The sequence below is a fragment of the Triplophysa rosa genome, linkage group LG12, assembly GCF_024868665.1.
Source record: "Triplophysa rosa linkage group LG12, Trosa_1v2, whole genome shotgun sequence".
Classification (NCBI taxonomy): domain Eukaryota; kingdom Metazoa; phylum Chordata; class Actinopteri; order Cypriniformes; family Nemacheilidae; genus Triplophysa; species Triplophysa rosa.
In genome coordinates this window covers 1,976,353-1,999,997 of record NC_079901.1, presented here as the reverse complement: position 1 = coordinate 1,999,997, position 23,645 = coordinate 1,976,353, and the positions used below count along the sequence as shown (strand labels likewise).

Here is a 23,645-nt window from a genome sequence, read left to right as displayed (position 1 = left end):
ACATGTATGTAATTGATCTTTTGTCGCTATATCCTGTGATATCTTTTAGCTATAAACGCGCTTCATTTGAACCCTTTCCGCTCCGCATGCGCTGCTTTTCTCCCGCCAAAGGCCGGATTCGCGTCTTTTCCGCACGCAAATTCGTTATTTTAAATGTAGACGCGTGGTACCCGCGCGGAAATAGGGGGTGATGCGGTCGCGACGCGCTCTTTTTTTCAGGCGCGTTGGCGCCGCATCGAGATGAAAAAATCTCAACTTTTAAGAAAGGCGCAGGTCATGTGACAAGAACCAACCAGCCAATATAGACAAGCTCAATGAAAATGGAGACACAGATGATCACAGCATAACTAAATCTAATAGCAGAGTTATTGCAAGGTATTTTCAGTGCATATAATCCATATATAATTTGTTTATACCTCCTCGTCTCAACGGCTATCGTGGCCCATGGTTGCTTAGCAACGGCAGACGCTCTGCGTGCGCAACTGCCAGAGCGCTTTGTAAAAAAGGAGAAAGCAGTGCCTCTCGCGTTTTGCGTGCGGTTTTAGACGCGAAATGTGAATCGAGCCAAAGACGCGCCGCATGAAGAGCAGCAGACACGTGCTTATTTTAACAACACTAGTGCAGACACGCAGAGCAGATAAATGGAGACACAAGAGTAAACAAAATGCATTAATATTAAAGTATTTGTTTCTGTCTGTTTACTGTTTGCTATATGTATCCTACCTTACAACCAGATTTGCGATATTTTATGAACGTTTTTATCTAGCCTACATTTATCATTAGCATTACTGTATTGATCAGCATGTAAACATTTGTGTCCCTGTGAAAACCCAGGCTAAAGTCTCATAAATTAATTAATTATTAAATAACAAACATCAAAGATTAATTTCAAGCATTAACTAAAATTTTAATCTTTGAAATGGCATTATTCAGTCAATATTGAAGATATTGTTGTTATATTTTCACAGAATATTCTATAGGATGATTTTATGTAGAAAACAGTAAAAAGACTCGCTGGGTTTTCACTAACAGGATCACATTTTGTTCTAATGGGAATTTAAAGATAGAAGTAGTTCTGGTATGAAAGGCATGGAAAGGCTAATTTAGTAAGTAATGTTTTCTGTTTATGATGAAAGCAATTTAATTATTACATTAAATTTGTTGTTTGTAGCTTTTTTATTTACAAATATTAATGATCAGACTTCTATTAAGAGGGCATTCACCTAAAGCCACAGAGCGTACAATACATACATACTGTGGATATCAAAATATAAAATAAATGGCCTGATAAAAGATCATAACTTGTATATATATATATCCAAGTGGGCTAAACTGATTAAATATTTATTTTGTTATTTTAAAAAATCATATTGTCCGGACCCCCGTTTGGAAGAAAGTATAAAGACTGGATCTCTTGGAACTTTAATTGAATAATAATTTCGACGTCGGATCTACCATAACGGAGGAGTTTGGACTTTGATTTTTGTTATTATTTCGGTTTTTTTTCCTAGTTGGAATACGGAAGGGTACGTTGCATCGGTGGAGTGATCATGTAGAATGTGCAAGATGCATAACGAATTATCAATGACAAATTCATAACTGAAGATAATTAGATTTATTTTCAGATTCATGTTACAACACAAACCCTGCTGATAACAGCAATCCACAGCTCCACAATCCATTACACGCGCACACACACGAGAGAGAGAGAGAGAGAGAGAGAGAGAGAGAGAGAGAGAGAGAGAGTTTTTGAAGATGGAGAAACATGACTTTACTTCATTTTCTTGCATTACAGGTACAGTATATGGATTTTCTGTGGAGTCATTATTTAAACACACCGCTGATCTTTACCGTGCCAACAAACCAGTTCCAAATCATCTGACTGTAAGTGTTTGAAGTGCTGGTTCTTATGAAGTGTGAATTCTAAGAATCAAGGTGCTTTTAATTCATGAATGATAGATACACAATGTACCAGTTTCATATACAGAATATACAATATTTTCATAATTGAAATATTTTTTAATAAAGTTTTCTAATAGCACTGCAGAGATGGTGTATGGGAGATGTTGTCTAAACAGTGAAAATCTTGACAATCTCTACTTTAAATCCAGTACATAGTCAATAAATCCAGTACATAGCCAACATGACAGAACAACAAAGAACAACATCACACTGAGTGACCTTTACCGAAAAAAATATATTTAATCCAATACCTGTAATAAGACTGGACACAATAGCAGATGGTATGTGCTCACGGCACACCGGCCAAAACATGAACTGCTGCAAAGGCACTTTATAAACGCCATCGGTCTGATCTGAATGTCACTCAATGGCTCCTCATTTAGTATTCTATTTGTGCTACAAAAATGTCAAAGATGTTCCCACTTTTCGCCAATTTACTTTAAACGGATGCTTCAAAAACACTGTGATTGTCCATTCTCAATCTGGCCTCCACAAAAAAACAACATCCCTTTTATTTTGAGACCGTAAGTATGACACAGGTAAATGCTCTTAAAAAGCATAAAATGAGAACTGAAACAAAGACCCTACCTATTATTCGGGGATTGATTTGTAAACGATTGCAATGCCAAAGCCAAACACAAACCCCATCAGTTGGAAAATTGAGGTAACTGGTGATACGCACCACAATCGTTTTTGAAATGTGTCAACTGATCCAACAGAGAGAAACATGACACCTCTCACAGTAGTATGAAATCACGGAGTGGGACACAATGGAGTGAACAGTGCAAGCTTCAGGGACTGAGCACTCAGACTGCTTTTGGTCTAATGCGGTTCTCATCACCCTTACTTGCTCTGAAAGTTGCTCAGCTCCATGTCATCTTTCCGCCGTTTCTGCTGAGCAAAAAGCGAGCTGAATGGATAGAGCTTGGCTTTAGCTGGAAACCTCTGGCCCGCAATGTCCACTTCATAATTGCCGCGGTTAATGAAATCCGGTGTGACCACAGCTGGCGTGCCATCCGAGTTTGTCGGGCTGATGAAGCCTAGACACACATGGCGTTGTAACGTGTAGCTGTAGGCGCTGCTGGTGGTCACACCGATCAGGTCGCCATTGCGGTAAATGGGCTCACCCCACCAAGGCCAGAGGTCCAGCTCTGTGTCATGGTCTTCGAGGACCAACATGATAAAACGCCGCGAGACTCCCTCTGCACGCTGCCGCAACAGGACGTCCCGGCCCAGAAAGTCTGTGTCCTATGAGAACGGAAGACAGTTGAATGAGATTAGGGAATGAAAAGAAAAAACAAAATCAATGTTGAAGGATTGTTCAGAAATGTAATGCCACATATTTCATTTCTTTTCTTCAAAAAACGATGACAGAATTTTCATTTATTTTTAGGTGAACTACGCCTATATGGGCTTGATCACAACTAGGGCTGTGCATGTAATCGAAATCAAATCGCGACGTGAAACCAGGCGGACCAGGTGTTTAAACCAGTGGTTCTCAACCAGTGGTTCTCAACCAGTGGTTCTCAAGGGGGCCCCCACTGACTTCCAACTGATCATTTAAAATAAGACAAAATGAGCATTGAAATACATTTCTTATTATTTGTCCATTTTTATATTGAAGAAACACTTTTTCATTATTTTATTGGGTACAAGTTTTTGTGAGCGAGAGGGGGCCTTTGAATATTGTTGAATACTCTGGGGGGCCATGGAATCAAAAAGGTTGAGAAGCCCTGGTTTAAACTTAATGCACGTGCGCAACCTGTGTCTCAAACGCTTGTGTTCACTCGCGCCTGGATGCGCATTTAAAACAAACATAAATTCGATCAAACTGATTTGCTTATTTCACTTGGATGAAATGACACATTCAAACGCATTTTGTACTCATTTGAAAAATCCCAAATACGTAAAAACGAATAAATCAACCTATATATGTAATATTTTAATAATTAAGAAGTAATCCAATTCTTTATTTTATTCTTTATTCTGACCTAACCATATATTGGATAGAAAGGCACAGCATCTGCTACTAAAAGGTAGTGAAAGCGACTACAGTTGTTAAAGGCATGCTGTACTCATTGTATTTAGTGTTTACAGCACACTATAGAGAATACTGAGCTGAAACTTGACTTTACCAAAGTTAAATCGCAAACCAAATCAAAATGGCAATTTCTGACAAAAAAGAAATCGCAATTAGATATGTTTTCCCAATTTGCACAGCCCTAATCAAATCCCCAGATTCTATAGTAAGTGTCAGCAAGAGAAATGAACAAGTGGGAATCTTATGTAGGTCCACACGATTCCGATATGGGAAAACTGTCAGTAATAAAATAAAGATCAACATTAATCTTCAGAATGACGGCAATGACAAAGGCCTGAGAGTATGAGAATTTAAAACAGACCTTGTCAAATTTGACGCGGAATTCTCTGCCACATTCCAGTGGGGTGGTGAACGAGTCCAGATCCTGGCCCCAAAACGCAAAGAATTTCTCAATTCGTAGACTCCGCAAGGCGTAGTAGCCGGAATTCCTGATCCCATACTTTTGCCCGACTGACATCACTTCATTGTACACGTGCAGCGCATACTGGAAAATGCAGGTCAATCTCAGAACTCTGTACATACATGGTGGCGTTATGGACAGGAAATCCGTTTTTGTGTCATGTCCGGTATGTGGTTGCAATGATGGTAGGCGCAGGTCAGAATTAAATCAAAGCCAACGTCAAAGCCAATGTAACTTACCTCTATGGGAATGTAAAGCATGAATCCTGGCTCTCCGGTGTGTGTCATACTCATGACTCTGATGCCATTGGCATAACCCACACTCATTTCCTAGTACAGAAGACAAGATCAACATTGTACAGTTTCCTCATTTGTTGAATACAACAAGAGGGGACTGAATGGACAGACTCACCTTACAAAACAGAGAGGGGAAGTGTTCTGGACTCATGGACACATAAGACAGTTCAGACAACACGTCCATGGCACGGGGACCGATCAGATTCAGAGCTAAAAAACATGATGTCATTCTGTCATTGACACTTCTGTGTAGTGATTTAGGAGCTTTGCTCACCAAATGAATTCTTCCCCAAGAGGTAATATGGGTAGGAATTTGGAAATCTAAAGCGTGAGCTTACTGACAGGTTAACCAGTTACACTGAAAACATTTGTCTCCACCAGTACCTCCGGTACATACCCCATCAGAGGATCATTTTGAGACTAAATATGACAGGTTTAAATTACATCAAGTTGTGATTCCTTCAGATGTATCAATACAAACAAAGCCTGAATCCAACTTACATATTTACTGGTTACAAGTGATTTAAAGAGCGCCAACATACAACAAGGATATTTACATATATTTATAACAAAAGGACAGTTTTAGACATTAAGAGAAGAACGCATTATTTCTGCATGCTGTAATGCTCCTCTCATATTCTCTGGTTTCTTCTGGGTAAACCACAGGTCTCAAGTCTCTCTGTTAGGGCCACCTGGAACCTATGACGCCTACTCTGCTCGCTTTAAAGCTCAGCAGGAGTAGTAAATGTCCCATTGAGGTCCCAGAGGTCATCCACGCTTTCGGGGGAGAACCAACCTAAACCCAGGCCCACTGGAGCCAGGCCTGGCTCTGGTCATTTGATGTTGGCATCAAGAGACCAGGACAGATGGGAGATGGGGGCCATAAACCCCCACTCCTCTTCTTTAATGATCCAAACACAAGATCCAACAATTCGGCTATGCCAGGCTCTACATCTGTTTGGGTTCCTTTGGTTCATACTGGGTAGACAGTCATATTTTGAGATTTCACACTGTGCATTTTTTGATTGCCTTTTTAGTGCACTGTCTGTGTTTGTATTGAGCTGACTGACTGTTGGGCTGTCTCAGCTGCTGGAAATATTGTCTTGATAGGATGAAACTGTCAACATTTATCAAATTCCCATATAAACCAAGGACGGTTCCAGGCCAAACACATTTAGGGCTAGAATAAAATCATTCTATCTCGAACCCTAGTGACACCCCGACATTAGGATTCATTTAGTGACCTACAACCGGTTTCAGGCTGCTCCTCACATTAAACCTGAATACATTTTGTATGCGTTTTATGGACTACTTTTATGATTTGGTTTTAATTCAGTCAGTCCTCATTCACTTCCATCACGGAAATGCATAACCAGGATATTCCTTAGAAATTGTTTTGTCTCATGGAGGAAAGTAATATAGGTTTATAACGACATCTGACATGGATGTTTTCCCGCCGAGTAACTAATGGAAGATTTTTTTTGAAGCAAACTATTCTTTTGAAAGAAGATAGTTTTGAGTTATAGCACATTGAGGGGTTGAGTTTGTACTTGAGTTGTACTTTGAATCATGTGTTGATAAATGTGAATTTCAGCTCACCTGTGTACTTCCAGCTGACGTCCTCCAGGTGAAGCTGTGGATCATTTGGCATGTGTTTCTTAATCCAAGACCAGCAACGAACTTGTTGATCGGTTGGTGAAATGATGAAGAAACTGGCAGCAGAGTTTAACATGAGTCCAGGAATTTAGTCATTATAATCCAAAGATATAACTTGAGACATTTGAAATTGTCAAAACCGCGAAAGTACATGACTGTCAGTGTTTTCCCTATGTTCATTCTGCCATGGCGGGCCACCACACCAAAATTTTCCCATTCATTCCTAATTTGTCCAGCCATTTTCACTAAATTAGCAACTCTTTCACTAGATTTAGTGACTTTTCCGACCCCTTTAGCGACTTTTGTCGAGTCTTTTTGGATAAACCTTAGTCCGAATCACGAATAAAAGAGTACAAAACAGCGTTTTCAACCTGTCACTGTTATCAACTGTTTGGATATACAAGTATAAACACAGTTAGTCTGTAAATAAGCACATGGTTACAAAGACAGAGGCTGTGTATGCGCTGTGTGAAAGAACAGAGCCAAAATCTCCGCTCTTTAAGTTGCGTGTGGTGATATTATCAGACAATGTGTCTTAGTTATGAAACAGAAGTGACAACAGAAACAGAAAATATGTAAATGACAATGGCTATTGGGCAATAAGCTGTATTAAAATACAGAATGTACAGCGAGTAGAATCGAAAGGGGTCTGAAGTTGCAACTCAAAACTAAATATGTTAATTGGTGTGTGACGTCATCCAGCGACACGGTTCCACAAAATCCTAGCAGAAACACTGACTGTGATAACAATGACAAGTGACTTAGCAGCAAACGCGAGTGCAGAGCATTTTAAGTGTATTTGTTTTTTGTACATTCGTAGGTTCAAAAAATACATCAACTAATGCAAATTTATACAACTTGAAAAGTGAACATGTACATTGCACTGAACTAATTTAAATGAATTTGACCGTTATTGTAAAAGTGTTACCTTTATCAAAATGGGTTGCCTTTAAATGATAGAAGAAAAAAAAACTTTGTCCAAACAAGTTTTTTTTCGTTCATAACATGCTGTAGTTCCTGTTAATGTAGTATACTGTAATGTTATCAATACATGTCAATAATGCATTACGTTCATGTTATGGAGGTTTTCGTGAGCTCAAGGTATTTACTTATTTTACAAATGTTGCTATTGTTTCTAACTTTGGAACACATATACAGAATACAATATTAACGCCTGATTTGCATATCAATGAGGCAATTCTGATGACGTTATTAATTTGACTGTATTCAGCTGTCATTTCTCCATTAAGTTAGCATGTATGCCAATGATATACTGCCTTCGCTAAACTTTAGCTAACTCATTAGCTCATAAGTGATGGATGTTAGCAAAAGAATATTTGTGTTTTGTCTTTTGGTTAATTAGCTGTGAATTCGAGGCACAGGTAGCTAGTCTGTTCATCACCACTCACCTCCACACCAAGACAAACGCTACTGGAAAGGAGGGAGGGCTTCACTGTGATAAAATAAATATATAAATAAATTAGGGCTGTCAATTTAACGCGTTAATTAGACAATTAATAAAGAACACATTCAATTTATTAACGCATTTAAGGCACTCGTCCTGTCCCAGACCTACTTATAGGTCACCTGTCATTTTAAAGAGTTGATTGATGCAGGACAACAGTGCATGGTGAAGCCTACAGAGTTCAGTCAGAATGTCTGTCATTCAGAAATGAAAATTGTGTTATTTTAGACAATATTGTCTCGTTTCGCTCGCTTTTGCCACAAAAATGATAAAGACAAAGCAAAACTGTTCGTCTCCAAGCAACACTCATAGTGACGTCTCTTTTTTGAATCTGGACTTCTGAATGAATCAGCCGTTTGAACAAATCAAACCAACGATTTAATCAAACGACATTTACTGACACCTACTGGCAAGTTTTAGTTTCCTCTTTAAGTGTAATTTTATAAAATAATAATAATTTCATATTTTAATTCAAAATATTATGGTATAAAAGTTTGTGTAATCACAATCTAAACACTTCTTTCTGAAGCAAATTTTTGTAAGGTCTCTTTTCATAATAATGATAAAAAAATTATTTTCAGGTAATTTCTCAACCAAACTTGATGTGTAAATAATTCCTGATTAATTAGATTAATCGCCATATCATGTAATTAATTAGATCAATTTTTTTTATCTCTTGACAGCCCTAAAATAAATATAAGTAAATATTAAACAGAATTTAAAAAGAATAATCAAATAACTCAAATATTCGACTATAATAATATAGAAAAATGCTCATCCTATTTCTGTATATGCAATCTGCTCTCTTGCGTAGAGCCATCCCATACACATGCACAACACTTCGCTCTACTTTTTCGTGGCTTTTTGATCTCAAGCTTATAGTTTGTAAATCGTCGCTGTCGGGCGGAAACCTCCTGTCCAAATTTGGTCAATTTCATATTTTTTTCACAAATCGATGCTATTGGTCAGTCCCCATGTGGGTCTGTTATTTTTAAAAAGTATTAACCAATCTAAAGTGTTGAAAATAGCTTGAGAGCAAATCTCTTAACTCCATTGGACACTTCAACTGTTTGAGAAGTCTCGTAACTCCACCTCTTCTTTACTCCGCGGGAGCTTCTCGGCATTACGTCTCCTGATTGAACGTTTTTTAGACAATAACGAGTGAAAATAGTTAGGTTAGATACATTTGAGTAGGCCTGTTTTGTTAAAAATCGATAGCTGTAATGCTCCGGTGCAGAAGGAAGCCCATGAGCCACGAAGGTAAATTTGCGAGCAGATTCGGCTAATTTCCGCCTATTAGACAGCCTAGTCAGCTCATCGTTTTTTGTATTACATCACTTATAGTTCTTAAACCTTTAAAATAGAGTTTAGGAAGATGTATGTAACCACAGTCGTTAGCTTTGGTTAACTATTGAAGCCTTTTCTCTTGTCAAGAGGATCAACGAGACCGCCGACTTTATTTGCGTGCAGATTAATTTCCGCCTATATTAGACAGCCTGTTAAAGATTTATTTTGGTATTGCATCACTCATAGCTCTAACGTTTAAAATAGAGTTTAGGAAGATGTATGTAACCACAATCATTAGCTTTCATTAGCTCTTAAAGCCTCGTCTCTTGTCAAAAGGCTCAACGCGACCACAGATTTAGATGAACACTGCTTGCAGCAGTGACGTCTGTGTTCCGTACCATTCTTACCAATGACAGCATAATCTCGTATCTCCCTGCTCCCAAGTCATAAACCTTGTATCTCCGATTAAACATGGTTTTGGGGAAATGTTGTGTTAATGTTGGTACACAACAGTATATGATAGCAATATAAGGTATAATACCAACTTTAACAATACAATGTTTAATAACTCAAAAAATATTCAGTTTTTTTTAATTTCCTGAAAAATAATGGTTTTGGAGATGCTAGGATTCCGCCCGACAGCGACGAAATGTGGCACAGTTACTGTAATGCAGTACATTACAAATCAAATCAACCCAGTATTTGACAAAAGGCAAAACTGAAACTAATCTGTGACTTTCAACACAACTATGGGTCACTTTCGATGTTTGCAGACCTGTTTTTGCTGAGGCGTACCACGCTGCAGTCATTCTCGTACCCTCCTCTCTCATTCAGCATGCCAGTGTGGACGATGTGTCCCACGGGCACGTCCAGATCATTGGCACACAGACGCTGCAGCAGAAGCAGGGCCTGATCTCCTGCAGACTGACACAAATACACACATTTAAGAGTCTGTCACTGATTCCTAGTTTATTTTAGTTCATTCATGTGCTATCTGAATCAGAACAGCTTTACTGCCAACTGTGCTTGCTCGCACAAGGAATGTTCTTGGGTGAAGCTTCCAGTATGTCAAGACAAATAATAACAATTACAGTGCAAAATATCTCAAATATCAGACAATTTTTATTTTCGCATGAAAAATAAGAAGAATAACAGAAATATACGAGACATTGTAGAGGGTATACTATATACTAATACTATGCATACTGCAATCATGTGTTTAAAGTCGGCATGAAACGGAAGAAGCGATTGTCTTTTTTTCCGTATCGTGACGTATAACTGAGTGAATCGACTTCTGAAATGAGAAAAAAATGTAGGGCGGGACTTGACTTCATCCACCGACAACTGATTGGATCGTCGGATCAAGTTTTTCACCTACTGTTGCACTTGTGTATATGGTTGAGTTACAATAAAGGGATTTGATTTTGATTTTAAAAGGTGAAATGACCAGAAGTGGAGAGAGGTCATTTCCAGAGGGGGAGGAGGTTAAGGTTTTCGATCAAAGATTACAAGTTCAAATGAATTAAAAAAAAATAATGATGTGCAAGGATAAAAGATAAGTATAATAAATACTTCACCACCACTGTGTAAAACAATTAGATTTATCATTTTTTATTTCATGCCGACTTTAAACAATCTGACACAATGTTTATTCCAGTTAAGTTTCATCAATGTACATCGTAGTTGAAGCTAGGTTGACTTGTTTGTACCTAGCGGCGCACAAAATTAAGTGTGTTAACTTAATAAACGTCGTGTTTATTCGGAGTATCATTACAAAGACAACCAAAGTAATGAGGATAAAGACCAATTTATGGTCATGCGTAGGATCTACGCCATAGGCCCTGCGTAACCTGATGTGCACCTCTCCAAAAATTTAACAACGCGTCAACTCAACGCTAACCGCAAGCGTTATGATTGGTCTGTTTGAACCCCTCCCTCAGGGTAAAAACCTCCATAAGAAAAAACGCCCATAAATTGGCCTTAAATCATATCAAAGCTATATGAACTGCACGGTAGGGTTGCACGGAGTACCGGTGCTACGGTAGCATCGTGATGCTAAAGCTTCAAAATACCCGCGATGCCTCTCTATTTTTGAAACTGTAGTATTGTAGTTAATGTTGCATATGCGCATTAATATTCATTTGAACACTTACATCTGCCTTTTTGCGGTGTTTATCTCCAAAATGAATGTGTGTTTTGAATGTCTGGGACAAGTTAATGATTCAAATTGGCGATTTGAACGAGTTGGTTAAATGATTCACTAACTCAGTGGAAAATTGACGCCACCTACTGGCCGTTTTAGTTCTGCATTTAAAGTAAGCCTAATATTTCCCTTTATAAAGACTGCTGTATCAATGAAATGTGTCCAACATTTGAATTAGATCCTACGTGAAAAATGATCTAGTGTACTTTAGTATTTACTACAGTAAACTACTAAAACTCATAGATACTAGTGTTTTTGAGTCTTATCATAGTAAATATTTAAGTGTACTACAGTATTTATAGTATTTACAAATCACTAAATGTAAATGTATTTGCTACAATTTATCCAATTACTACAGTTAATACAACAACATATTCTAGTGCAAAGTATAATACAGTTTACTATAATAAATACAAAATGTTTCATCTAAATCTGTGTTTTTTGTATAGATTTGAATTATATGACACAGCAGCGTGATACTACTTGGTATCGAGATACTTCAGCTGGTATAGTATCGTAAGACATGTTTATGGTACCGTGACAACCCTACTACACGTTGTAATGAAGAGGTGTTGCTTCGAAATGTATATGAAAGCGAAATAAAACACCTATTGTTGTGTTTGCGGCACACAAGTGCGGTTTAGCTGCCTTTGCTCTCCGCAGGTTCACTCCGGCTTTTCTTTTCTTTGTTCAATATCTGTTTTAGGGCTGTGTTTACCATACAGTTGTCTCTGAAAACATGTCCTGACCAAAACAACATGCACGCTACATTAAAATGAAACGAATGACAATGAAAATGTTTCAATGATGGACAGCCATAAAAAAGACATCATTCTGACCAAATAAAACATCACACAAAGAAAAGCATCAAGACTGAAGGTGACTCACTGTCAGTTCAAACTTGGTGAAGGAGGACATGTCAATAACACACACAGCTTCTTTACAGCACTTCACCTCTGCACCCACTATATCAAACCAGTCGGGCTTATAGAAGGTCTTACTCTGGTCCAGGGCTAGTAAATCTGTGAGCAAGCATGAAGACAGAGGAACATCTCAGAAAGGCTTGTGCCATCTGCTGTACTATTAAGCAGTCTTGTGAGTGAATGTAATATTTGAATGATAAGCCTCTAGATGCTAATAAACAGTGTAGTTCTGCAGAATGTATGTGAGGATTGTTTGAGTAATCACTATAAGCCCCAAATCACCTTTCATAGCTCATAGTTGTGATGACTATTATTTCAAATTTGGGGACATAGTAATAATAAAGATCTTGACAGACTTCGTCTCTTACCCTTCCCAGGGGGAACAAAGTACTTGGCTCGCTCAAAGCCGTGTTTCTCCATCCAGCGTGCTCCCTGAGTGTCTAAGCGGTCGTGCAGTGGACTTGTGCGTAACTGCCGACCCGTCTGGAAGTCCCAGCGGGGAACTTTCAATTCATACAGGAGCGCTAAAGCATTAACACACAGTGATTGGTAGGATTGTAAAATTGTACCCATTTTCAGTGGTAAAATACAAATATGGGTTACTATGCATACAGCTGTTGGGTGAAAGGTATAGTTCACCCAAAAATGTAAAAAAATCATCTCATTCACCCCCCGAGTCATTCTAAACCTGTGTGACTTTCCTCTACAGATCATAAAAGAAGATATTTTGAAGAAAGTTGCTAACCAAACTACACCGAACCCTGTTGACCTTCATTGTATGGACACTTCTTAAAATTCCTTCATATACAGGTGCCATATACAAGTTTTGAACCACAAGAGGGGGAATTAAAAGATCACACACTGTTTGAGTAAACTATCCCATTAAGAAAAAAGGATGAAAATGAAGATATAAACGAAGAAAATGTCCTAATGAAAGTACTATAAAAGATGTTAGTATAAATCTCTGAACACAGAGGTATGTTTAATACTCACGCATAACCTCCATCACTCGATGTCGCAGGAAGGTACGGCTGCTCTGCAGATTTCCAAAGCGTTTGATGTCTAAAGGCCAGACACTGGCACTGGGATAGCCGTAAGTTATCCACTCTGCCAAATATCTATGGAAAACAGAGGCTATTATGAACTTCTTTAAAGGGATATTTCGGCAAGGAAGCAAAATCACACCATGTTTTATTCACCCTCAAGGCATTTTGGATGTATATGACTTTCTTCTTCTTTTTGACAAACACAGTCGGAGTTATAATACCATCTATCCTGGCTCTTCTGTGCTTTAGAATGGGAGTGAATGGCAAATGAGATTTTGAAGCTCCAAAAACTGCATCCATCGATCAGAAAACTGCTCGACACAGCTCTATGGTGTTAATAACGGCCCTCTGAAGCGACTGAAACTTTAACAGTAATGTCTAACTTTCATTATCGGTCGCGCGTGCACGAGAGGGTTGGCGTTCTGGCAAATGACGCAGGCGTGTCGCAAGTTCCGGTGACGAACGCGGCAGCGCAGAGAAGACAGCAAAACAAAACAGGAACTTATGACCAGTGTTGGGTAAGTTACTCTGAAAAAGTAATTCATTACTAGTTACTAATTACATATTCAATAGTGTAATTAGATCACTGTACAAATTACTCTCTCCAAAAAGTATTTTATTACTAATTACTTTCTTTTATTAGAAAGTATATAATTTTTTTTACTTAATAACCTACATCAACCTTGATTAGAATTTATTCAAGGATAGACATGAAACGGCTTATTTAATTCATTCCAACAAATAACTACATAAATGATTCTTATTAACTGACCAAAGTATACAAATGTGAAAAGGATACATTAAAGCATACATTTTAAAGTTAGAATTATAATTTTGATGTCAAAAAAAGAGTATTCCCTTACTTTACTTTTCTTTTTTAAGGGAAAATAAATTAAATTACAGTAACTAATTACTTAGTAACTAGTTACACCCAACACTGCGTATGGCACGCCTGTGTCATTTGCCGGAACATTATATTTGAAAAATATGGACATCTGCCTTAAACAAACGCATCGATTCGCTTCAGAGGGCCTTTATTAAAACCATGGAGTTGTGTCGAGCAGTTTTCTGATCGATCGATGCACTTTTTGGAGCTTCAAAATCTCTTTTGCCATTCACTCCCATTCTAAAGATAAAGAAGAACTTCATATACACCTAGGATGCCTTTGGGGGGGGGTAAAACATGGTGTAATTTTGCTTCATTGCCGAAATATCCCTTCAACACGAGAAGAGAAACATACAGTTTTGCTGCTTCCTTACTTTCCAGCTCCGCCTGCGAACGACAGCCCTGATGAATTCATGCCTGCCAGCACAAAGTATCCATATATTCCCGGAGTCTCTCCCATCAGGCAGCGCATGTCTGGAGTGAAGGACTCTGGGCAGTTTACCAGCTGCTGGATCTCACAGGCCTCCAGACTGGGCATCCTGCGCAACAAAGCGCTCAACATGGGCTCTGTATTAACCGCAAGAGCAGAGAGATATCAAAAGAAAGATAAGGAATGAAAACAGCAGTAAGTTATATGACATATACGTGTTACCCTTTGTATATTAGCATCATCGCTGTTTAAATGTACTGTAGGGTTAGCTTAAGCAAAACTGAGCCCCAAAATATTATTATTTTGTAATATTATTATTATATAAATATATATAGGTAACCTTGTTTATAAAACCTGAACATTCCACATACAGTATATCCCCTATATTTACTTCATTAATCTCTTTACTGCAGTCAAATTTGTAATGTTGCATTTTCACAGAATCGACAGAGATGGCAAAAGTACACACAGCCTTTACTCAAGTAAAGGTACAGATACTCATGTTTAAAGGTTCTCTGGTAAAAGTACTGACTAAACTTGTTTACTCAAGTAAAAGTAAAGACGTAAAGGGCTCTAAAATGTACTTAAGTAAAACGTAACCAATACTACTACATGTTTTAGAGTCACACTCGTTACTGGACTTCACAACTGAACCACCATTATGTAGAACACAAGCAGAAAAGGCTGATATAGAAAAAAAACTATTTGCCTTCACCTATAGGCCACATCCTAAACTGCAGGGTAATCCACCCCTTGTCCTCAAAATGATAATAAAATGATGAAGTAAGTCTTACTGTAAACTTTATTCAAATGCAAACAGAAATAAAATAAGAGAGAACAAGCTTATTGATAATAATTGGGACATAACTCCCTTTCTCTAAGCCATACACTAGCTATTCTTTGTGTTGCCTTCTGCCTTGGTCTGTGGTAGCTTTGTAGTCTAGCCTAGCTATACATATTTATATGTATAGCTATACATATTTACATATACAAACCCGATTCCAAAAAAGTTGGGACACTGTACAAATTGTGAATAAAAAAGGAATGCAATAATTTATGAATCTCATAAACTTATATTTTATTCACAATAGAATATAGATAACATATCAAATGTTGAAAGTGAGACATTTAGAAATGTCATGCCAAATATTGGCTCATTTTGGATTTCATGAGAGCTACACATTCCAAAAAAGTTGGGACAGGTAGCAATAAGAGGCCAGAAAAATAAAATGTACATATAAGGAACAGCTGGAGGACCAATTTGCAACTTATTAGGTCAATTGGCAACATGATTGGGTATAAAAAGAGCCTCTCAGAGTGGCAGTGTCCCTCAGAAGTCAAGATGGGCAGAGGATCACCAATTCCCCCAATGCTGCGGCGAAAAATAGTGGAGCAATATCAGAAAGGAGTTTCTCAGAGAAAAATTGCAAAGAGTTTGAAGTTATCATCATCTACAGTGCATAATATCATCCAAAGATTCAGAGAATCTGGAACAATCTCTGTGCGTAAGGGTCAAGGCCGGAAAACCATACTGGATGCCCGTGATCTTCGGGCCCTTAGACGGCACTGCATCACATACAGGAATGCTACTGTAATGGAAATCACAACATGGGCTCAGGAATACTTCCAGAAAACATTGTCGGTGAACACAATCCACCGTGCCATTCGCCGTTGCCGGCTAAAACTCTATAGGTCAAAAAAGAAGCCATATCTAAACATGATCCAGAAGCGCAGGCGTTTTCTCTGGGCCAAGGCTCATTTAAAATGGACTGTGGCAAAGTGGAAAACTGTTCTGTGGTCAGACGAATCAAAATTTGAAGTTCTTTTTGGAAAACTGGGACGCCATGTCATCCGGACTAAAGAGGACAAGGACAACCCAAGTTGTTATCAGCGCTCAGTTCAGAAGCCTGCATCTCTGATGGTATGGGGTTGCATGAGTGCGTGTGGCATGGGCAGCTTACACATCTGGAAAGGCACCATCAATGCTGAAAGGTATATCCAAGTTCTAGAACAACATATGCTCCCATCCAGACGTCGTCTCTTTCAGGGAAGACCTTGCATTTTCCAACATGACAATGCCAGACCACATACTGCATCAATTACAACATCATGGCTGCGTAGAAGAAGGATCCGGGTACTGAAATGGCCAGCCTGCAGTCCAGATCTTTCACCCATAGAAAACATTTGGTGCATCATAAAGAGGAAGATGTGACAAAGAAGAGCTAAGACAGTCGAGCAACTAGAAGCCTGTATTAGACAAGAATGGGACAACATTCCTATTCCTAAACTTGAGCAACTTGTCTCCTCAGTCCCCAGACGTTTGCAGACTGTTATAAAAAGAAGAGGGGATGCCACACAGTGGTAAACATGGCCTTGTCCCAACTTTTTTGAGATGTGTTGATGCCATGAAATTTAAAATCAACTTATTTTTCCCTTAAAATGATACATTCTCTCAGTTTAAACATTTGATATGTCATCTATGTTGTATTCTGAATAAAATATTGAAATTTGAAACTTCAACATCATTGCATTCTGTTTTTATTCACAATTTGTACAGTGTCCCAACTTTTTTGGAATCGGGTTTGTATATACATATACATAGCTGAGGTGCATGATAGCCAGGAAATGACTGTCTGGTACTGTGATTGTCAAAACATTTTATAATAGAATTGCATTGCTATCCATTTGAACTGAACTGTCCGTTTAAATTTTGGGTACAGACCAGACATGGACATATCATTATACAAGGTTGTGGACACTTGGGAGATCTTGTCAAAACGAAAAAGAAAGAAAAAGAAATAGCCAAATAAAGAAAATGAATTTACTTGGTAACCATTAAATGCATAGATTCCTAATCTTATCCCTAATAAAACGTTGAAAACGGTTCTATTACTGTTTCTTGTCTCGTCTGATAAGTATGAATGACATTACATGAATCACGTATAGAGGGTATGCATTGACGTCAATTTCCACATGAACACGCCCCCTTAAGTGGCAAAACACTCAGCAAATTGGGTGCTTTCAATAGGAGAAACAGAGAAACCGGGACTAAAACACAAAATTATTTGCTGAAATTAAGAGCAGTTGGACTTGGCGGTGATCCTTACGACTAACATAAGAACCAAGTGTCCTTGGACACTGAAATATTGCACGAAATGCGTTTCCTGATATTTATTTTGCACCCGATTTCAATGTCAGGGGAAATACACAAAGCAAAGCCTTAAGTAAACATTTTCTACTCGAGCAAAACATGTTTAGTGGTTTAACAAACAGAATCTTTACATTGCTCTTCTAAATGTTTACGGTGTTGGCAATACGTTAATCGATAGGTTTGTATGAAATACTTGTGAAATGCTTAGAATGTTAAAAGAAATCCATTTACCCAACATATAAAGGTGTAGAAAGTAGGTAGATAACAATATTATGGTATGGATCAACAAAAACAACTTACCTGAGCTGAGTCTGATATGAAATGGCTAGCAAACATCCATCAGTATTCCATTTGTTTCATCATTTGCCTTTCGGCAGTCTTAAAAAAGATAATCTCTGATTTCGTGCTCCATCTGTTTGTACAATCAATCGCACAACAACTTTATCCCGTTCTAAATAGAGCACAGATAGCGGTGAACACTGCTACATGGTGTCTTTCTGCTACTCAGTGGGTGTGACTCGCTTGACTTTCGTGTGCGATGACGTCACATGCATACACTCTATTACAGTTTTTCTCGATTGCTTAAACACATTTCTTGAAATGATGCCTCGTATTCTCAAAACAGTGAACACAAATCCATAACGTCTCACCCAATTCTCCAAACATCCTATTTTCAGGTCAAAATGAAGCTCTCTTCTCTAAACCATTCAAACTTGCTGAAAAACCAAACTTTTCCCCCAGATATGACACACAAGCCCTCAAAAACACCCACACTGCAACATAGTCTTAAACACTGGTGAGATAAATTCAAAACACTGTTATTAAAATCTCTTTGTGGGACTTAAGAATAATTTGACAGATTAGTGTTTATTAGAATATACAATATAAAAGAGTGCACATAGAGCAAAGTACAAGAATGAGCTTTAGGAAAAAATAAAAATAAAACATTACACTACTGTAAAGTAGATGAAGATGATCTTACAAGACAAGAAAAGTTCAAAAACCAAAGAACAATTTACAGTAAACTGGTCATGCAACACAATTCAGTACACATCTGCACAAATAACATTTACAGCCAGGCATTTAGCAGATGCTTTTATCCAAAGCGACTTACAGAGAAGATAAAGGAAACAAAACAGTGAGGCGATTTGTCAATAGGAGGCGATGTAAAAAATATGGCATCCTCTGCACCTTTGGCCCAATTTCGTAAAAGTGTACTATTTTCTGCAAAAATACGGAACAGGTAAAAAAGGCTACAAATGCACATTTGTAAACTTGATAATCACAAATTTGAGGGTGTACACATGCTACAGTTTACTGGATACAGAATAGTGAAATTTCTCTCATATAAAGTGTGTACTGTGATTATATTGTCTATAATGTTTACTGTAAGTAGTATAAAGCGCAGTAGATGATTCTAGGATGCACACTTACCTGTGCTCCTATTGCTATTATCCTGAGATTCTGGTTGGTGTGTCATCAGTTTTGCAACTGAATGTTTACTGATGGACAAATGTGTGCTATTTGAGTTTACAACTTGACACTTCAGTTAATTATATTGTGTGTTTGTGTTTTCTGAATGAGAACATGGTTAAACCTATGCAAATTGAGGCTGTTTGTGTGTGGGGTTTGTACAAGTTGGTGTATTGTTCTGAGAATGTGTTTATGGTTGTCAGAAAATGGTGAGTTGTTTCATGAATTGTGTGTTAGCAATCGAGAAAAACTGTAACATTTTATCATTCAAAACTGCATTTTGTAGTTTGCCTCACTGGATAATCCTGTCAGTTGTATTATCATTTCTATCGTAAAACAGTTGTACAATATGAAATGTTTAGCCACTTACATGGTACGTTGCACTCATTCAACATTAAAACGGAAACTTGAATATCTGATCTGACAACAGTTACTCTGTCTTCTTTGATTTGATTGGCCACCTCACACTGCGCTGCAGCACCGAAATATAGGCTTTTATGCAGCCCTACCCATTAGGTGAAAAAATTCACGCAATGACAAGAAATAATATTGATCGTGCCTCCAAATATAGACTAAAACTAAGGTAACAAGCCTGGTTTGAAAAGGTAATAAGTAGAAAGTACAAATATTTGTGTAAAAGCATAAGAAGGTTAAGTATGAAAATTCGTCAGAAAAAGAAATAGTAAAAAGTAATGATACCAGAAAAATCTACTTTAATACTTTGTTACTTCCCATCTCTGAGAATCGATGATTGCACAAATGCCTACTGGGGCTACGCCATATTGATGAAAAATGTGTTATATTTTAAGTTGCTAAATAATGTGATACGATAATGTTTTAAGTCTGTAAAATCAATTTATACAACAGTTCTGGTCCTTGATTCTGATTGGTTTAGCCGCGTTCTAAAATACCTGATTTGTAACTGCTGACTGCATTACACGGCCAAAGTATCACTGTGCTACGCATGTGGAGTAACCATTTAATAAAAGCAATAAGTGGGTTACAAGTGGGTTACAAGTGCACTTTATATTCAAGTTATAAAGTGCACTTTATAACAGCTGATGGGGTTTTAGGCACTCAGCTTCGCATTGTGCCTAACAATGTCCTTAGCTAATTCATTTAGTTATTGCAAACTATCGCAATACGCATATTGCCATATCTCAATCATTTCAATATTGTGCAGCCCTAATGCCTACTGTTTACTGTCTACATTAGAAATAGGTTTGAAAACAATATACAACAAAGAACAAACACTCTCAACACTGCACTAAAGTTGTGAAGCATGACTTTAAAGCACAAGCGGCAGTTAAGTTTCATTTCAGAGAACAGGTGAAATATGGGATGCTAACATTATAAGTTGACCCTAAGAAAAACACTCCCGGCATCACACAAACCATTCACGGTACCACTGGAATCAAATAAATCGTAGAGAGTTTGAGAGTTAAATAGAGACAATATGTGCAGCTGTGCTTGACTATAAACAGCAGAGGACATACTGCACAAGCACACACAAATACACACAAATTACACAACGCAGCCCTACAGCTTGTCCGTCACAGGCAAGAAACTATTTCAATGTCGTACAAGCCAACCACTCCCACCATCATGCGCTCCAAGTTTGTGATGGAAAACATTGATTCTGTCACTGGCCACACACATGTTCACACAGCATGCATTTGAGTCTTTAATGGTGGCGTTCACAAAGTGTTACTTACGGGAGTGACAAATGCATTCTATAATAACAGCTGCGCTATAATGCAATATCACATAACACAGCACAACAGCAATTCTGCTTTGTAAACATACTGCACACATCAGGGTGGTTAGTGTTTTGTGTAGTACCAGTAATACTGCGGATATAATCCGCATATGACTATGGCCTAATGGTTAGAGAGTCGGACTCGTGACCAGAAGGTTGCCGGTTCGATTCCCAGGGCCGGCGGGTAACAACTGAGGTGCCCTTGAGCAAGGCACCTTACCCCTACTTGCTCCCCGGGCGCTGCAGTGATAGCTGCCCACTGCTCCGGGGGTACGTGTGTTCACCACTTGCTGTGCTTGTGTTCACTACTCTCTGGATGGGTTAAATGCAGAGGTCACATTTCGTTGCCTTGTACTTGTACATGTGCAATGACAATAAAGTTGAATCTAATCTAAAAAAAATGGTTAAAGGCGACACTTGCGAATAAAAGATGCACATACAATACGGCTGAATATGGTTGTTTGTTTATACAGAGGGTACTCCAGCTGTAACTGTAAGATGCTGTATGAACAGCCTGTAGGTAAATGCAGTTGTCAATCCCAAACACATAAAACATTCACATACATAAAGTCACACAGACATTAAACATATACGTCTGCGTTTTAAATTCAAGGGTTTGAAATGACATGACAGCAAGAAAATCAAGATTTTAAGTTTTAGATCCATTTGGATCCTTTATCTCACAGATGCACCACTGAGAACAACTTACCAAAGTGATCCCAATCTTCTTGCATGTTCTGGATCTCCAGCTGGTTGCGTCCCTCAGTGAAGATGGGTTTGGGGTTCTTCTCAAATCCTCCTGACAGGATCCCCCCCTGCCAGGCCCGAGCGTATATCCGTCCGTCCATGTCTATCACCACTAAACACACAGACAGACAGAGGTGTTTTGCCAATCAATGTACAGTACGTTTAGGCTGTAGCTATCAGTGTGTTCCCTGGGGAATAAAACCAACAACGCTTTGCCATAATATTTAATATAAACTATTTATATACATTCACCGGCCACTTTATTAGGTACACCTGTTCAATTGCTTGTTAACGCAAATTGCTAATCAGTCAATCACATGGCAGCAACTCAATAAATTTAGGCATCTAGATGTGGTGAAGACGACTTGGTGAAGTTTAAACCGAGCATCAGAATGAGAAAGAAAGAGGATTTAAGTGCCAGACGTGCTGGTCTGAGTAGTTCAAAAACTGCTGATCTACTGGGAATTTCGCGCACAACCATCTTTAGGGTTTACAGAGAATTGTCTGAAAACGAGAATGCAGAGTATATGCAGGATACCATCTCTGAACGCACAACATGTCGAACCTTGAAGCAGTTGTGCTACAGCAGCACAAGACCACACCGGGTGCACTCCTGTTGGTTATAAAGAGTAAATACTTTGTGATTTTTAAGGTCCTACTTTGGTTTATGGAGTGTCCAACAACAAGTTTACGTACATACAAGGTGTAAAAACACTTTCATTTTCTAATGATAGGCAGTTATTACCTTACTTCTTGACTGACTCCCAAATGATTCGTTCGGCGATTCATCCGTCTAATCCCCTCCTTTCTGTCAGCCCACTCTGATCTGATTGGTCAGATGGTCTAGTCTGCTGTGATTGTTCTACCGCGTACAGCGTCGCAAATGGAACGGAGGCGTGTGACTTTCAGGCGTAAGTAGGCGTATTACACCGCGTGATGCAAATCCGACCCGCAACTGAAATTAGAATGACAGACGACTCGTTCGTGTGATTCAGAGTTGACTCCTTTTTTCCCAAGCCAATAACTTTGTTATTCGTTCACTTTCGGCTTTACAACTTGACAGACTGCTCACATTCACACACAGCAACATTACCCACTGCATGAAATGTCATTTTAAGGACATTGCAATAGTTACTCTTCGAGAACAGAAAACGGAGGCTACAATTTCCACAGGCTCGCCAAAATTGGACAATAGAAGATTGGAAAAATGTTGCCTGGTCTAATGAGTCTCAATTTCAGCTGCAACATTCAGATGGTTGGGTCAGCATTTGGCGTGACCAACATGAAAGCATGGCTCCTTCCTGGCTTGTATCAATGGTTCAGGCTGGCGGTGGTGGTGTAATGGTGTGGGGGATATTTTTTGGCACACTTTAGGTCCCTTAGTACCAACTGAGCATCATTTAAATGCTATGGCCTACCTTACATTTATGCATTTGGCAGACGCTTTTGTCCAAAGTGACTTACATTGCATTATAATATACATTTGTTTCTAATTATGTGCAATCCCTGGGATTGAACCAATGACCTTGGCGTTGTTAGCGCCATGCTCCAACCACTGAGCCTTCCTGAGTATTGTTGCTGACCATGTCTATCCCTTTATGACCACAGCGTACCCACCTTCTGATGGCTACTTCCATCAGGATAATGTTCAGTGTCCTCCACTGGCCTCCACAGTCACCAGATCTCAATCCAATAGCTAGCACCTTTGGCATGTGGTGGACCGGGAGATTCGCATCATGGATGTGCAGCCGACAAATCTGCAGCCACTGCGTGATGCTATCATGTCAATATAGACCTCTCTGAGGGAATGTTTTCATACCTTTCATTACCTTGTTAATAATCTATGCCACAAAAATTTAT

The 23,645-nt window shown here is 38.6% G+C and overlaps 1 protein-coding gene across 2 annotated transcripts in view; it reads right to left on the bottom strand.

The window, feature by feature from the left end:
- Window positions 1–1,584: 1,584 nt before the first annotated feature.
- pdpr (pyruvate dehydrogenase phosphatase regulatory subunit) overlaps window positions 1,585–23,645 on the bottom strand; it is a 51,326-nt gene continuing 29,265 nt past the window's right edge. For both annotated transcript variants that reach the window (XM_057347770.1, XM_057347769.1), the window contains exons 8-18: window positions 21,748–21,897; window positions 14,600–14,792; window positions 13,287–13,411; window positions 12,662–12,817; window positions 12,259–12,392; window positions 9,943–10,091; window positions 6,359–6,471; window positions 4,875–4,969; window positions 4,703–4,792; window positions 4,365–4,547; window positions 1,585–3,210 (exon numbers count right to left, since the gene is read on the bottom strand). In XM_057347770.1, coding sequence (XP_057203753.1) covers window positions 2,806–3,210; window positions 4,365–4,547; window positions 4,703–4,792; window positions 4,875–4,969; window positions 6,359–6,471; window positions 9,943–10,091; window positions 12,259–12,392; window positions 12,662–12,817; window positions 13,287–13,411; window positions 14,600–14,792; window positions 21,748–21,897 — 1,793 coding nt within the window. In that variant the 3' untranslated portion in view covers window positions 1,585–2,805. The remainder of the gene's footprint in view (window positions 3,211–4,364; window positions 4,548–4,702; window positions 4,793–4,874; window positions 4,970–6,358; window positions 6,472–9,942; window positions 10,092–12,258; window positions 12,393–12,661; window positions 12,818–13,286; window positions 13,412–14,599; window positions 14,793–21,747; window positions 21,898–23,645) is intronic.